The 16,271-nt window shown below is 35.3% G+C and overlaps 1 protein-coding gene across 20 annotated transcripts in view; it reads right to left on the bottom strand.

Annotated features, from left to right (window-relative positions):
• Positions 1-16,271, bottom strand: part of EFCAB3 (EF-hand calcium binding domain 3) — a 477,549-nt gene that overhangs the window by 399,491 nt on the left and 61,787 nt on the right. For 19 of the 20 annotated variants that reach the window (XR_007147003.1, XM_047833629.1, XM_047833634.1 and 16 more), the window contains 5 exons: positions 14,221-14,715; positions 12,055-12,192; positions 10,752-10,823; positions 4,461-4,604; positions 561-635 (listed from right to left, as the gene is read on the bottom strand). Coding sequence is in view for 19 of the 20 variants with exons in the window: in XM_047833629.1 (XP_047689585.1) it covers positions 561-635; positions 4,461-4,604; positions 10,752-10,823; positions 12,055-12,192; positions 14,221-14,715 (924 nt within the window). In the remaining variant the exon portion in view is untranslated. The remainder of the gene's footprint in view (positions 1-560; positions 636-4,460; positions 4,605-10,751; positions 10,824-12,054; positions 12,193-14,220; positions 14,716-16,271) is intronic. The other variant, XM_047833631.1, reaches the window with a different exon arrangement.

Raw genomic sequence — 16,271 nt, 5'->3', positions numbered from 1 at the left:
AGCGCTAGTCACTAGATGGCATCACTTCCCCAAATTGGGAAGACATTTTACATCTTCCAAAAAGGAATTTTATATACACGGTTCGAGCTCTTTATAGTAAGTGTGAGGATAAACAGCAAGCTCGTAAAAACTTTCAATTCATTTGCACGTGGAAGTGCTCGAGATTTAGAAATCATGAACAGAGAAGATTGAAACCAAACATCAGCAGTAAGCCAGGCATCTGTTTGGCTGACGACCTACAGGATGACTGCCTCTTTTAGTCTACTACACTCTTCTAAAGTTTGTCACACCAGTTGGTCCACTAAAAGCACAATATATGTTGGGGTGGGTGGCTCAGTCGGGTAAGTGTGTCCAACTCTTGAGTTCCGCTCAGGTCACGATCTCATGGTTTGTGAGATCGAGCTGTGCACTGGGCTCTGTACTGACAGTGTGGAGGCTTCTTGGGATTCTCTCTCTCTCCCTTTCTCTCTCTCTGCCCTGCCCCTGCTCTTTCTCTGTCTCTCAAAATAAATAAATAAACTTGAAAAAGTAAATAAAAGCACAAAATGTGATGTTCTTACATAATTTTTCAGAGAAGCGTTCCGTATTGGTCATCATTGTATCAATGAAATCTTTAAAATTCACTTTTTTCGTTTCTAAGGAGAAAAGAATATTTTCTTCAATATCTTCAAATGTTAATTATGACAACTATTGAATTATGTAAAATAAATTATAGGGAGATAACATGATTATAGCCATCAGCTAATACCACTAAAAATATATGGTTCTAAGAGGAAAAAGCAATTCAACACACAAGGAGAAAGTAAAACTGAAAAATGCCAGGAAAGTTAATCAAAATCCTTCTAGTTACAAGCGCACAACATTTTTAATTTTAACTTACATGATCTTGTCTTGGCCTGACAACAACTCAAAGGTATGTCGGTAAAGAATTAGTGTATTATTTTATACGTTTTTAAAAATACTTAGACATGATATCATGATTTTTTTCCCCAGGTCACAAAAGGAAATACGAGATCAGAGATTAGAAGTGAGCTTTCTTGACCTCTGGTTTCTCCCACCTCAGGCTACCATTCACATTGTTATCTTTATTCCAGTATACTTTTGAAACTATTAAACGTTTTAATAGTCATTCTATACTTAGAAAATGTCTTTCCTTGATTATATATAATATCCCAATATTAGAATGGATAAAGATTTCTAAGAATTTTCTAAGGCTGCATATAAAGGTTTTATATAAATAGGATGAGCTTTTGATAACACTACTCCTTTGTTTATCCCACTAAAAACATCAAATTCCAATTCTAATCTATAAAAGATAAGGCACAGCCTATTGCCTATTTCCAAGATAAAGAATCTTTGAGAAGTTTACTTTAAGGAGCACCAAATTACTTTGTATTCTTAACCAAATATTTAAAGACTTGAAAAAAATGAGACTTTGAAAAATTCTAGGGGAATGTTAGAGTTAATGAAGATTTACATTCACTAACAGGAACATATAACTTTCTAAAGCAATAGATTCCCTATTTTTGATAATGTCTATTTGATACAAAAATGTTTTAGCTGAACCACTGAACCCGTCTCCCATTTGAAGAACATTATTGTTTTAAGGACAAAATTACTTTTTATTTTTATTATTTTTTAATATAGTTTATTGTCAAATTGGTTTCCATACAACACCCAGTACTCATCCCAACAAGTGCCCTCCTCAATGCCCATCAGCCACTTTCCCCTCTCCCCCACCCCCATCAACCCTCAGTTTGTTCTCAGTATTTAAGAGTCCCTTATGGTTTGCCTCACTCCCTCTCTGTAACATTTTTCCCCCTTCCTCTCCCTCACAGTTGAAGAACATTATTAACACCACTGCATCTGCTTCTGTACTTCCCCCATTCTATTCTACTGCTTCTTTACAGAGAGAACATTGCTGAATTTTTTAAAATTAACCAAGGTCTTGCTTTTTTACATATAATTTTACACAGGATAAACAAAATATTCCTTAATTTTGTTTTACAGCTCTATAAAAATTATCACACTATAGCAATCTAGACTTGCTTTTTTCATTCAATATTATATTTCCAAGAACCATCCATATAGTATATTGCTATAGTTCATTTTCACTAACGTACACATTATCAGTATTTCATCATGCATCAGTGGTAAATACCACAATTTATTTATACATTCTATCACCGATCATGTTGTTTCTTTTTGTTCCTTCCTTCCTTCCTTCCTTCCTTCCTTCCTTCCTTTTTCTATTAAGATCAGAGCTGCTATGAGCATTTTTAACATATCTCCTTGCACATCAGTGCAGAGATTTTCTGGGATGTATCACTAAAAAATGGATTTTCTAAGCCATGAAGTATGAAAACCTTACAGAATACTACATAATGTTTTTCAAAGTTCTTTTACCACTTTTGCCTTATTTACCAACAATTAACAGACCTTAATTTTTGCCAATTTGGTCAGCATCAAAAGGTATTTCATTGTGACCTAAATTTTGCATGTCCCTGATTACTATGATGTATAAAAAAGACTTCATATGATTATTAGCAACTTACGTTTCTTGATCTGGCAATGGCTGTTCTTGTAATTTGGCCATTTTTCTCTTGGGTTGTTAATTTATAGGGGTTTCCTATTTATTCTCCACAATGATCTTTCGCTGTTATGAGTGTTACAAATAATCTTTACTCTGGAATGCCTGGGTGGCCCAGTCGATTAAGCATCCAACTTTGGCTCAGGTCATGATCTCACAATTCATGAGTTCAAGCCCTGCTTAGGGCTCTGTGCTGACAGCTGGGAGCCTGGAGCCTGCTTCAGATTCTGTCTCCCTCTCTCTCTGCTCCTCCCCCACTCATACTCTGCACCTCTCTCTCTCTCAAAAATAAATAAACATTAAAAAAAAATTTTTTAAATAATAATCTTTGCTCCATTTGTGGCTTGTATTTTCATTCTGTTTGTATTACCTTTTAATAAAGAGAAGTTCTTATTTTTAATGTAGTCAAATGTATAAATCTTTTCTGGTTAGTGATTTTGTATCTTTTTTCTTTTTTTTTCAACGTTTATTTATTTTTGGGACAGAGAGAGACAGAGCATGAACGGGGGAGGGGCAGAAAGAGAGGGAGACACAGAATCGGAAACAGGCTCCAGGCTCTGAGCCATCAGCCTAGAGCCCGACGAGGGGCTCGAACTCACGGACCGCGAGATCGTGACCTGGCTGAAGTCGGACGCTTAACCGACTGCGCCACCCAGGCGCCCCAGTGATTTTGTATCTTAAAAATAATTCCTTGTAACTCTAAGTCAGAAAATTTTTCTTCTTTCTCTAAAGAGAATTTTAGTGTTCGTATCTGGAAATCATTACTGAATATGATATATAGGTAGGGACCCAATTCTATTTTTTACATTTGAATAATTAATTATTCCAGCACCATTTATTAACTGGTGCTTCCCCTCCCCCCCAGTAATCTGCCACCTCATTATACATGTTTCCTTATGTGTGTGTAGATATATTTGGAAGTTACTTATCCTGTCCTATCAATTTCTCTATCCCTGTGCCATTTTCACACTGTTTTACTTACTGTAACTTTATAATGAGTCTTAATATCCAGAGTAGCAAGATCCCTCCAACACCACTCATACACCCTATCCACGTTTTTCTTCCTCAGGAGTGTTTTAGCTACTCTTGATCTTTGTTTATGCATACAAATATTAGAATTAATTCATCAAAAAGTCAGGGTTTTATTAGGATTGCTTTAGATAAGTAAATTAGTTATGAGAATTGGCAGACTTGGGGGTCTCTGAGTCCATTAATATGGGATATATTCCAATTTATTTAGGTATTCTATAATGTCTTTTAACAAAGTCTTATCATTTTCTCACGTAAGCCACATAACTTACATTTGTTCTATTCCTTTTTTGCTTTTCATTATGGAAAAATGTTAATACACGCAAAATAAGAAATATATTGTAATAAAAGTTCACATACTCTTCCTGTACTCTTCACATACTCTTCATGGCCATTCTTATTTCATCTATAGCCCCACACACTTGTCTATCTCACAACCACCCTTTCTCTTTAGAAAAGATGCTGCTAAGTTATAAGGGTATAGATACTCAAAACTAGTACCTTCCTTATGAATTATAGGCTTTGGCATAATAAAGAGTCGTTTGTCCCATTTAACGACTTTTGTCCTGACCTCTTCCTTGTCAGAAAGCAAAACCACAAACTCTACTTTCTTTTTGTTTGTACTTTTGCCTATAGGAAAAAAATGTCTGGAAAGACTGTTAATACTGGGTATTTCTGGATCATGGGATTTTGTGTGTTTTGTTGTACTTTTGAGTATTTTTCTGTATTGACTTCATTTTAATGGACTTTTTTCTAATCAAAAAAATAAAGTCATTATTCTGAGGGAAAAAAATAGCAAAGTGACCATCTTTTCACATGTGTCAACCCAGTTTTCACTTACGGTCAGCTTCAGTCAACTCTGTGATCTTCTCAAATTCTGGCTTAGAAAGGTAAACTCCAAAATGCTGAAGACAAGTATTCATATCTTCATAATCAATATTTTCATCTTTAATTTTATCAAGGGCTTTAATGACATCGGTCAACACTGAAAATAAAGCAGTATGCTAATGAGTATTAAATATAAGTCAAAAAGATAACACCAAAAGTAGATGAATTTTAGTTCTAACACTAAATAAACAAGCATAGAAAATAACTTCAGAAATGTTATATATGAAAAGAATTACCAGAATCTTTAATACTGAAAACCAACAAAGTACAAAATGAGAGCCAAAAATATATTCTACTTTGCTATAATCTCTGTACCGAAGGAAGTGCCAATTTAATTGCAACTTAAGTGCACAGGAACAAAAATATTATACAATTTCCCCATTTAATTTTCTAACAATTTAAAATTCCTTAGTAGTCTGTTTCGCGGTAGCAGATACAGAAATAAGTAGAAAACTTTCAATCCTGAATAATGAATTGGGGTAAGGTGTTGTAGCAATACATGGCTCAGCCCTTGGTTAATCTTAGTTTATCTTCTGTATATATAAATATTATCACTTGGAAATAACTATCCCACATGTCTTTTTATGATACGTTGGAATATATGCTTCACAAATTTGGGCGGTATTCCCTCCATTAAATTTAAACAAATTTTTACTGCAATGAAAGCTTTCATGTTTATTTTTGAGAGAGAGAGAAAGGCACAGCATGAGTCGGGGAGGGGCAGAGAGAGAGGGAGACACAGAATCTGAAGCAGGCTCCAGGCTGTCAACACAGAGCCAGACATGGGGCTCAAACTCAGGAACAGCAAGATCATGACCTGAGCCAAAGTGGACCCTCAATCAACTGAGCCACCCAGGTGCCTACGCAATAAAATTTTCTTAAAATAACTTACACACACATAGAATTATTAAGGGGGTCGACAGGTATGCATGCGGGTGTGTTTTTGTGTCAATTTTGGAACAAACTAAACTCAAATAGATTTTCTCTAATAGAATATTAGGATAGGTAAAGTGAGGAAGCTGGGCAGTGGAGGGCATTAAAGCCATTATCAGGAGTTAATCGACTTTAGGCAGTCACTGGACGTCATTATGGATTACTAAACAAAGAAATGATCAAAATGATGTCTGAATTAGATGATTCTTAAAATGATTCTTAAAAAGGTAATTTTTATGTATAAATATGTAGAACAAGATATATGATACTATCTTGTGAACGGAATTTTTAGATGAAAAAAATTCTCACTTAAAAGTAAATAGCTGATGGGGCACCTGGGTGGCTCAGTTGGTTGGGCACCTGACATCAGCTCAGGTCACGATCTCATGACTCATGGGTTTAAGCTCTGTGTTGAGCACTGTGCTGACAGCTCAGAGCCTGAAACCTTCAGATTCTGTCTCCGTCTCTCTCTGCCCCTCTCCCACTCTCGTTCTCTCTCTCTCTCTCTCTCTCAAATATAAATAAACATTAATTTTTTTTTTTTAAAAAGTAAACAGCTTGTGAGTGATGTCAGTAAGATGGTTAAGTAGGACGCCCTGGACCCTTCTTCTCCCCACAAACACACTGATTCAGCAGAAATTAAAAAATAAATTCCTTTTGTGATAAATTAGAAACTGACAGGCTCTTGTATCCCAGGAGAATGCAAAACAAGACGTACTGAAGCTGGTACCGACATTTGGGACACCCTCCCACAAGTGCTGCCTCCAATGCAGCACCATATGATCCAAAAAAAAAAAAGACTCTAGCTCCCAGCTTCACCCAAAGGGAAGAAGAGTTTGGTCCACATATCCAGAAATTCAGCTTTTCCAAAATGCCTCCCCAGAAGATTGGCTTCTGTTTTGCCAGCCTTGGAGCTCTTGATGGGTCTAGCACAGTCTAGTATTTGGGGAAGAATAAAGCGATGGCTTGGGCTGGTAGAAGGCAGTGATCCTCCCCTCTGTTCAGCACAGGATTAGATTAAAATTCCCAGCTCTTAGTTTCCTCCTGGAGAGGTAAAGAGTTTATCCAGCACGTCAACTTTTTCAGGGCGTCCCAAAGAACCATCAGCTATCTTGTCAGTCCTAGAGCCTGGGGAAGGAAAAAGGTGGTAGAGGCCTAGGGCCTATCAGGCTGGGCCGATGGGTGGGGGTCTTCTCCTGTATAGGGACAGTATGTGAGGACTGGGAGAGCTGCCTGCTTTTTCTCTTGCACAAACACCAACACAGAAAGTCCAAATGGAAATTTAATGACTAAAAAATATGATGACTGAAATTAAAAGTTCAGTGGATGGACTCAACAGCTGAAAGGAGGAGAGAAAGGTAAGAATCAATGAATTGAAAGCAACTGAAATCATCCGATGAACAACACTGAGAAAATAAACTGAAGAAAAAATGAACAGTTCCAGAGACCTGTAGGAATATAAAAATGATCTAACATTTGTGTCCATCAGAGTCCCAGAAGAAGAGAAAGAGACTTAAAAAGGCACTCAAAGAAATCATGCCTGCACACTTCCCAAATTTTTATCAAGAGACATTAACCTACAGATCCAAGACAAAAGTGGACCTCAAACAGGATAAATCCAAAGAAATCCATGTCAAGATCCATCATAATTAAACTTCTGAAAACTAAAGACAAGGGAACATTTTGAAAGCAGCCTAAGAAAAACACTATAGGGAAAGAAAACCAATTTGAATGACAGAATTTCCAGCAGAAACCATGGAAGCCAGAAATAAGTGACACAATATTTTTCAAGTGCTGAAAGTAAAGAACTATCAACGTAAAATCCCATATTCAGAAAAACTATTCTTCAGGAATGAAGAGGAAATCAAGATGTTCTCAGATGAGAGGAAACTAAAAGAATTTGTTGTCAGTAGACCTAAGAATGGATAAAGGAAGTTCTTAAACAGAAAACAAAGGATAAAACAAAAAAAACTCTGGAATATCAAGAAGGAAAAAAGAAAATGGTAAGTCAAAATATGGGTAAATATAGTAGGCTTTCCTTCTCTTGAATTTTTTATTCAAGTCTGATGGTTGAAGTAAAAATAATACCACCTGATGTGGTTTTAAATATATAGAAAGAAATATTTAAGGTAATTATATCATAAAGGAGGGAGCAATGTATATGGAGATAAGGCTTCTGTATTTCACTTGAACTGGCAAAATGATGACACCAATAGAGTGTGATAAGTTATGTATATATACCTGAAGCAACAACTTTAAAAGGTATACAAAGAGATATACTCTGAAACACTACAGATAAATCAAAATGGAATTCTAAATGTGGGCAAAAGATTTGAATATATATTTCACCAAAGATATATGAACAGCTAGTAAGCATGTGCAAATAAACTTGACATTATCAGCCATTAGGGAAATGCAAAATTAAAACCATAATGAAATTCCACTACACAATTATTATAATGATTATAAACAAAAAGATAATACCTAAATGTGGAGGATAGGAAGAAACCAGAATCCTTACACATTGCTGGTGAGAATGAAAATGGTATAGCCACTTTGGAAAACAGTTTGGTAATTTCTTTAAAAGTAAAACATAAATTTACCATACACACTAGCAATTATTCTCCTAGGAATCTACCCAAAAGACATGGAAACATGTCCACAGAAAGACTGCAATGCAAATGTTAATTTCAACATTATGCATACCAGTCCCAAACTGCAAATAACCAAATGTCATAAATTGGTGAACCATCAACAAAATGGAATATACCTATAAAATGTAATATGGACTTATTTAACCATACAAAGGAACAAACCACTGATACATACAACAACATGAATTAGCCTCAAAAAAAGTGAAGTCAGGCACAAAAGACCACATGTTTTATGATTTCATTTACATTAAATGTTAAAAAAAAAAAGGCAACTTTATGGAAACAGAAAGCAAATCAGTGGTTGCCTGGGAATGGAGGTAGAGATTAACAGTAAATGGGCACAAGAGAATTTTAGGAGTGAAGGAAATGTTCCAAACCAGGATTGTGTCCACTTCTGATTATATATCCCAAAGAATTGAAAGCAGGGGCTCAAAGAGGTATTTGCATACCCACATTCACAGCAGCACTAGTCACAATTGCCAAGAGGTAGAAGTAACACAGGTGTCTATTAATGGATGAATGGACAAACAGAATGTGGCATATACATGCAATGTGATATTAGCACGAAAAGGAAAGAAAAATCTGACACGTGCTACAACATGGATGAATCCTGAGGGCATTATGATAAGTGAAATAAGCCATTCATTCATAAAGACAAATACTATATGATTTCACTCAAGTATCTGGAGTAGGCAAATTCACAGAAGCAGAAAGTAGAATGATGGTTGTCAGAAGCTGGAGAGGCACAGATGGGTAGTTGTTGTTCACTGGGTATAGAGTTTCAGTTTTGCAAGATGAAAAAGTTCTAGAGATTCGTTGTACAACCGTGTGAATATACTTAACCCTAATGTTCTTGAACTGTACAGTTACAAATGGTTAAGATGGCAAATTTTATGTTACGTGTTAGATACCACCATTAAAAATAAATTTTAGGGGCACCTGGCTGGCTCAGTCCAAAGAGCATGAGACAATTGATCTTGGGGTTGTGAGTCTGAGCCCCATGTGGGGTGTAGAGATTATTTAAATAAATAAAACGTTAAAATAAAATAAATTTTAAAAACAGTATAATGGGGGAAATGGGAGGGAGGAGTCGGCTACAACCAAGACACTACTTCACAAAACAGCAATGAAACGGTGACTGAGTTCGTGAATGAATGATTACAAGGTAAAGCACTCAAGAAATTTGCTAATAGTGTCTTTAAGAACACCACTTAAGCAATTCATCATAAGTGACAACTTATAATGTAGCTTTTTTTTAAAAGTTTATTTATTTTGAGAGAGAGAGAGCACACAGGGTAGGGGCGGAGAGAGAAAGAGACAATCCCAAGCAGGCCCTGTGTTGTCCACAAGAAGTCCAACACAGGGCTTGAACTCACAAACTGTGAGATCATGACCGAAGCCGAAACCAAGAGTCGGACACTTAACTGACTGAGCCACCTAGGCGCCACAATAATGTAGTTTTTAACATGAGACTTCATGTAAGTATAAGAGAAAAATCTCTTCCTTTGGATTAATTTTTCTCTATCTGAGAAATCCTTTGGGAAGACACAAAAAGCTTATCTTTCCTTTTTAGCATATGAATAAACAAAAAGAAATAAAACAGCAAGGCTTAGTATCTTTCATTTCTCATTTTAATCTTGCTGAAAAATATTTAATTATTTGCATAAAAACCCAAAATCATTGCAAGCAAAAATTTTTATTTTTATTTATTTTTTTTTTTAATTTTTTTTTTCAACGTTTATTTATTTTTTTTTGATACAGAGAGAAACAGAGCATGAACGGGGGAGGGTCACAGAGAGAGGGAGACACAGAATCTGAAACAGGCTCCAGGCTCTGAGCTGTCAGCACAGAGCCCGACGGGGGGCTTGAACCCACGGACCATGAGATCATGACCTGAGCCGAAGTCGGACGCTTAACCGACCGAGCCACCCAGGCCCCCCAACAAGCAAAAATTTTTTAACAAAACTGATTGTGGTGTTGATTGTATGACTCTATACATTTCATGAAAATTAGTGCATGAGTGAGTTTTATGTATGTAAATTATAGCTTAATACAGTTTTTTCAGAAATGTTCTAAAACAAGGGAAACAAAACCAGTATTTCATTCAAACAAGTTCCTTATAAAAAAATTAAAAATCAAATCACCCATCAATTGCTAAAAATGGGGCTAATCACCTATTGGAATTCCTCATTACCTTACTCTACATTTATGTAGTACTTTACAGTTTTTGTTTTTTTTTAATTTTTTTTTCAACGTTTATTTATTTTTGGGACAGAGAGAGACAGAGCATGAACGGGGGAGGGGCGGAGAGAGAGGGAGACACAGAATCGGAAGCAGGCTCCAGGCTCCGAGCCATCAGCCCAGAGCCCAACGCGGGGCTCGAACTCACGGACTGCGAGATCGTGACCTGGCTGAAGTCGGACGCTTAACCGACTGCGCAATCCAGGCGCCCCAACAGTTTTTAAAATCCATCTAACAATTCTGTGAGGGAAGCAAGTTAGCTATCACTACCCTAATACATCAAGTTTTCATGGCTTGCCTGAGAATTTCAGAACTATTAAGTATCTACCCAAAAAGCAAACTCAGTTCAGTTGAACCTCTTTTCAACCTAACCACTTCTTTCCTCCAAATCATTTTAAAATAAATTTCCTACCTACCATCACATTCAGGAAGACTTTGCTCCTTGGAGAGAGTGCTCATAAAGTCATCTAACTTCACCATTCCATTTCCTGTAAAATAAAGACTTTAGATCATGCATTCTTTATATTTTTGCATAAAAGGTAAATTCATAGTTTCATACAACTATGAAAAAAATTACTTCTTCACTTCATCATAATTCTATTTCTCCTTTCATATCCTGTCTCTGAATTAGGTCAGTTCGGTTCATTTTGATAATAACTCAATAATTTTTAAATACCTATTATAAAGTGCAATGGACTGAACTAGGTCCTCAATTTTTGATAGATATAGGAAAAAGGAAAGGTGACCATATAGATAGACCATGAAAAACTTAAGGAGTCTATTTCATACCATCATGAAAACCCAGTCAAAATGCTATCCATTAAGACACCTTGACAATACTGACCAATCCTGACAGACCCAAGTGTCCCCATTACTATCAGCTGATCCAATTAACTACCTATTTTTAGATATACACCCTCCACAGTGATCCTACCAACCCTGATAAGCAACATGAAAGGGCTCAATAATTTTAGTAGCACCTACACCTTAGATTTTTTTTTTTTAATCTTCTTTCCCATTTGCCTTGCTAAGAAATTTTGCTCAGGTTCTAAGAATTCATTTCCCAAGAACATATTCCCAAGTCAGTCTTTCCCCAAAATGTTGCCTCTGCCCTCTCCTCAGCTGAACTTGTGTTGTGGATGGTTCTTACTTAATGATAAAACAACTTCTCCAATACAAAAGCTCTTCCTAGAAACTTAAAATCTGCCTTGAACTTATGCTGGTGACTGGGATATGCTATTTAACATCTAGATGCTAATCATCTGCCTTGATTGGTTAAGTATCATTAGCCCTAAATTCCTAGTTGTAGCACTTCCTTACCATTTTGGAATCTCCAGTTATTTCTTCTTGGATGCTTAAGCTTTTTGCTCAGAGATTTTTGTACCCCTTGGATTTTGTACTCTTATTGCCTGAACCTCCCTACAACTGGGCCAGCCTTTCCAGTACCTGTCCCATATGGGAAAGCATAGCTAGGGATAGTGATAGAGTGTTACATAACAATTCTGAGATATAAAAGGCCCAGTCCCTCCAAACCAATCCATTAGGGCAGATTTTCCAGGAATTTTTTTTTCCACTTTCCATTTTTATATCTGTTCTTTTAGAATCTTCTTTAGCATGGCCTATTCTGTTCCATTCCTAGTTGAGAACTTACTCCATCATTTAATACTATCCCATAAAAGTATCTAATTTTTTCAAAAAGTTTGGTATTATCAGTCTCAACATTTTGAGTAGTCTTTGCCACAATCTCCTTGAACTCTTTGTCTGATAAAGTAACTCCTATTGAAGGCAAAAAGGACTGAAGTTCTTCTGCAGCAATGTAATTTTCTTGGAGTTTATTGATAGCTTCACAGATGTTTTCTAAATATACAAAATGTAGAAGACTATTCAGCCACAGAATTTATGTGTCTTAAGCAATAATTAGCACCCAAAGTCTTTAGCAATTAGAAAACAAGTTTTATCTAATTATTATTACCTCATATGACTGCTTTTTTCTTCGTATTTCTGTTGTATCTTACATTATACCTAAATATTTCCCATATAGCTCGAACAGAAAACAATCTTGAAGTTCTATAAATGTTTATAAACTACTTGTTTGGAGGAACAGCCTGTTCCAGTGACCCAGCCAATGCTGCTTGGTTCCGATTAAAATATAATGAATGAGTTCAAGAGATCACAACAACAAAGTGTTTAGTTTAAATTCCAGGATTCCAAGCAAACAATGAGAGTTCTTCCCCTTCCCATCATTTTAGGCTACCATGTTTTCAGTTCACAATCTTCAAAATCATAAAATCTTCACAGTAGATACACATGGCCATCGTGAGTCCCCTAATATCATGCACTGAGATAGGCATAGTATCACTTCTCTGTAATTCCCACCAAAAATGCATAACCTGAACTTACGAAGAAATATAAGGAAAACCCAAAATGAGGGACATTTTACAAATTAACTAGTCAATACTCTTCGAAAGTGTCATGGTCATGAAATTATCCTAGATCAGAGGAGAATAAGGGACACATGACAACTGAATGTAATGTGTGATCCTAGATGAGACCTTGAACCAGGAAAGATACATTTATGGACCAATTGAAAAAAATTGATTAAGATCTTCAGAATATAAATAATATTGTATCAGTGTCAATTTCCTGATTTAGTTCACTGTACTGTGATTATACAAGATCTTAATACCTGGGAAAACTAGATGAAGAGTATATAGAAATGTCTTTCCCTTTGTGTAATTCTTATGATTTAAAAATTATCATAACAAAAGTTAAAAATGTTTTTAAAATGTATATCAAATGACAGTCACATTTCAGAAATGTTCAATTACCATCAATTTATCTTGAGAAGTTATACCAGATAAACTATTTCACACTTCTCTTTACAAAGAATATTAAGTATGGCAAAGGTTGGCGACACCAGCAAGATAGATAAGCGCTTTCTTCCACAGGCTTCTTCTACCCAAGGGCTAAATGCCTACTACTCCACTGTTCCTTTAACAAGGGTTTTAATCTTACTGGAATATAAAGAACTCAGAATTAGGAATGAGGCACAGAGTAATAGTAGTGTATCAGTAAAGGAATCAGAAAGAACATTGTTGTGCTTCCTTAAAAGAGCACATTTTCTGTTCAACCGAGTTGTTTAAAATAGGTATTACTGTGTAAGAACCACTAGTATTTCACTAAGCACTCATTTTAACAATTACCTTCAATATTAAATGCAATAAAAAGATAAGTTACACTCAAGAAAATAAACAACTTAAGTAACTTCAGCCAAGGACTATAGGAAGGAGTATTTAATTAAGTTCCACACACAGGACTTCTGTGATAGAGGTACCATGGAAGGAGGAAACTATATATTGGTTGGAAAACCTTGCTCATCTTTGAGAAAGACCATAAAGCACTAGGGAACCAAACTGTAAAATAGTAGTTATTTTATCTTTCTTCATATTCCCATGTCCAAAAGAGATGATATCTGAAGCATTATCATATCATATTGGAGATAGATATCACATATTTAAATGATGGAACCTGAACAAAAATTTCACATAGACTCCTTACATATTTAGTTTAAAAATTATAAAACAAGCATTTCCAAAAGAAAACAGGCCCTCTATTTCTAGGGAACTTGAGTGAGTTGAATTAATCTCTGAATAAACTTCTTGGTCAAAGTTAGGCATCTGAAAAAGGGAACACAACCATCTGAAAAGGCACAACTTAAAACCACAGTGTTATATACACTGGTCTATAGACCAGAAGTGGTGATTACTCAATAGTATTGACAAATGAAACGCAAACAACTGTCTAATCAATGGTTAATTCAGCTTGTTTCTGTGATGACTCAAGAACTCAAGGACCTATATTTTGACTTACATATATGATACTGACCCAGAGCATTCACTGCAATCTTTTCTTTTGATGAAACCTGTTTTAGGAGGCTGGAATGCCTTCTCACAGCTGGCTTCTGAAGTTTGGGGATACTAAAATGATCACTTTTATCCAGAGACTTTTTGAGGCTTGTGATGCTCTTCAAGCTATGTGACGTAGACTTTGAGTCATGAATTTCAATCTTCTCTGAATTTTTCTTAAAGTTTATGCCATCCTTTGAATATGGTTCCCAGAATCCTATATCACTGCTATCAACCCCATTTAGGAATTTTTTTATTTGCAAAGGAGTTTTTGATCTTTTAAATTCAAGGTAATCATTATCCTCCATAATTTTATGATATTGGAGGTGTTTTCTATTTAACTTTGGGAATAATGATGGTTCACGTAGTCTGGAAGAGAAACTGCTTTTCATCCTATACTGTGGATAACATTCTGATATATTTGATAACTTTCTGTTTGAAGTAGATTCATCCAAGGCTGATGACTCCATAACTGCTAAGCAAGAGAAACATATTTAATTATTCTATTTACCTGTACCATTTGTAATAGTTTTTAAAAAGTAACAACTAAGTCCTCATGAAAACTATTCAAGAAATTATCAAGTGCTTAAATAAACAAAGTTTAAAAAGTTAAATAAGGTTAATATGTTGAAAAACTAACAGAGCTGATAACTAAGACTGAAATATTAACTAGGTTAAATATAATCTTCTGGTTTAATATATTTAAATTCCTTTATCCAAAGCTATTTGAAGTTACACCAAATCAAAAGTGATAGCCTACTGAAGTTTGTAGTTCTCATTCCCCACTCTGCCAATTTTGAAAGATTATAGGCTAAATATGCCAATACAGCTACAAATCCCTTAGTTATGAGCATACGGAAGTATAAGGAAGTTGGAGTGGGGAAATTTTTATTTATAAAATCAGAATACAGGGGCACCCGGGTGGCTCAGTTCGTTGGGCATCCCACTTCGGCTCGGGTCATGATCTCACTGCTCATGGGTTTGAGCCCCACATTGGGCTCTGTGCTGACATCTCAGAGCCTGGAGCCTGCTTCAGATTCTGTCTTCCTCACTCTCTGCCCCTCCCCCACTCACGTTCTGTCTCCCTCTCTCTCAAAAATAAACATTAAAAAAATTGTTTTTAACATCAGAATACAAATATTTACTCTCCTAAAGATTCTCAGTACTTGTGGGAAAAAAATAGTTTGTACATAAAATAACCTCTTCAGAAAAATATTAATACAATGTCCCACTGGGGCTTCCTTTATAAAATTCATCTGACGGCTCAGAATAGTACCTTACATTTGAATAACACATTTTAAAGTATTTCAAATGTTATAATACTTGATTTTATGATAGACTATTATTCTCCTCTTAGAAGTTTAAAATATGTTTGATCATTGAAGGCAAAACTTATAAAACATTGTCTGAAGTTTTCAGTGTGTATAGTGGTAATACATAATAAAATTACAGCTTAATGGAGGGAGGGTAAAAAGATCTATATAATGGTAAAACTTCTATATTCCACTTGAAGTGGTAAAATATTTATTTTAGTATACTAGAAAAGGTTAAGTATGTATACTATAATCCTTAAAACAACCATTGGAAAAATACAGAGATATAGTGAAAATACATATAGAATAAATTCACATACTAAAAAAATGCTCCCCAAAAAAGAAGGGATAAAATGGTTGAAAAACAGAGGAAAAAATAGAAAACAAATAATAATATGGTATACCTGGTCTGAATGTATAAGTAATTACATTACATATGATTTAAACACTCCAATTAAAATATAGGAATTATACAAATAAATACAAAAAACATCACCCAACTCTGTGTGGTTTACAAAATACTTCAAAACTGGTGGTATAAGAAGGTTAAAAGTAAAAGGATGGAAAATACTTACCATCTAATCACTAATCAAAAGAAAACTGGGGTTCTATTAGAATCAGAAAAAGTAAACTTGAGAGAAAAGAAAATTACCAGTGATCACATACATATTGCATAATGATAAAAGAATCAGCTCACCAAGAAGATATAACTATTCTA

This window comes from Prionailurus viverrinus, chromosome E1 (assembly GCF_022837055.1).
Source record: "Prionailurus viverrinus isolate Anna chromosome E1, UM_Priviv_1.0, whole genome shotgun sequence".
Lineage (NCBI taxonomy): Eukaryota > Metazoa > Chordata > Mammalia > Carnivora > Felidae > Prionailurus > Prionailurus viverrinus.
The sequence above is the reverse complement of the archived record's forward strand: the minus strand, read 5'-3'. Positions and strand labels throughout refer to the sequence as shown.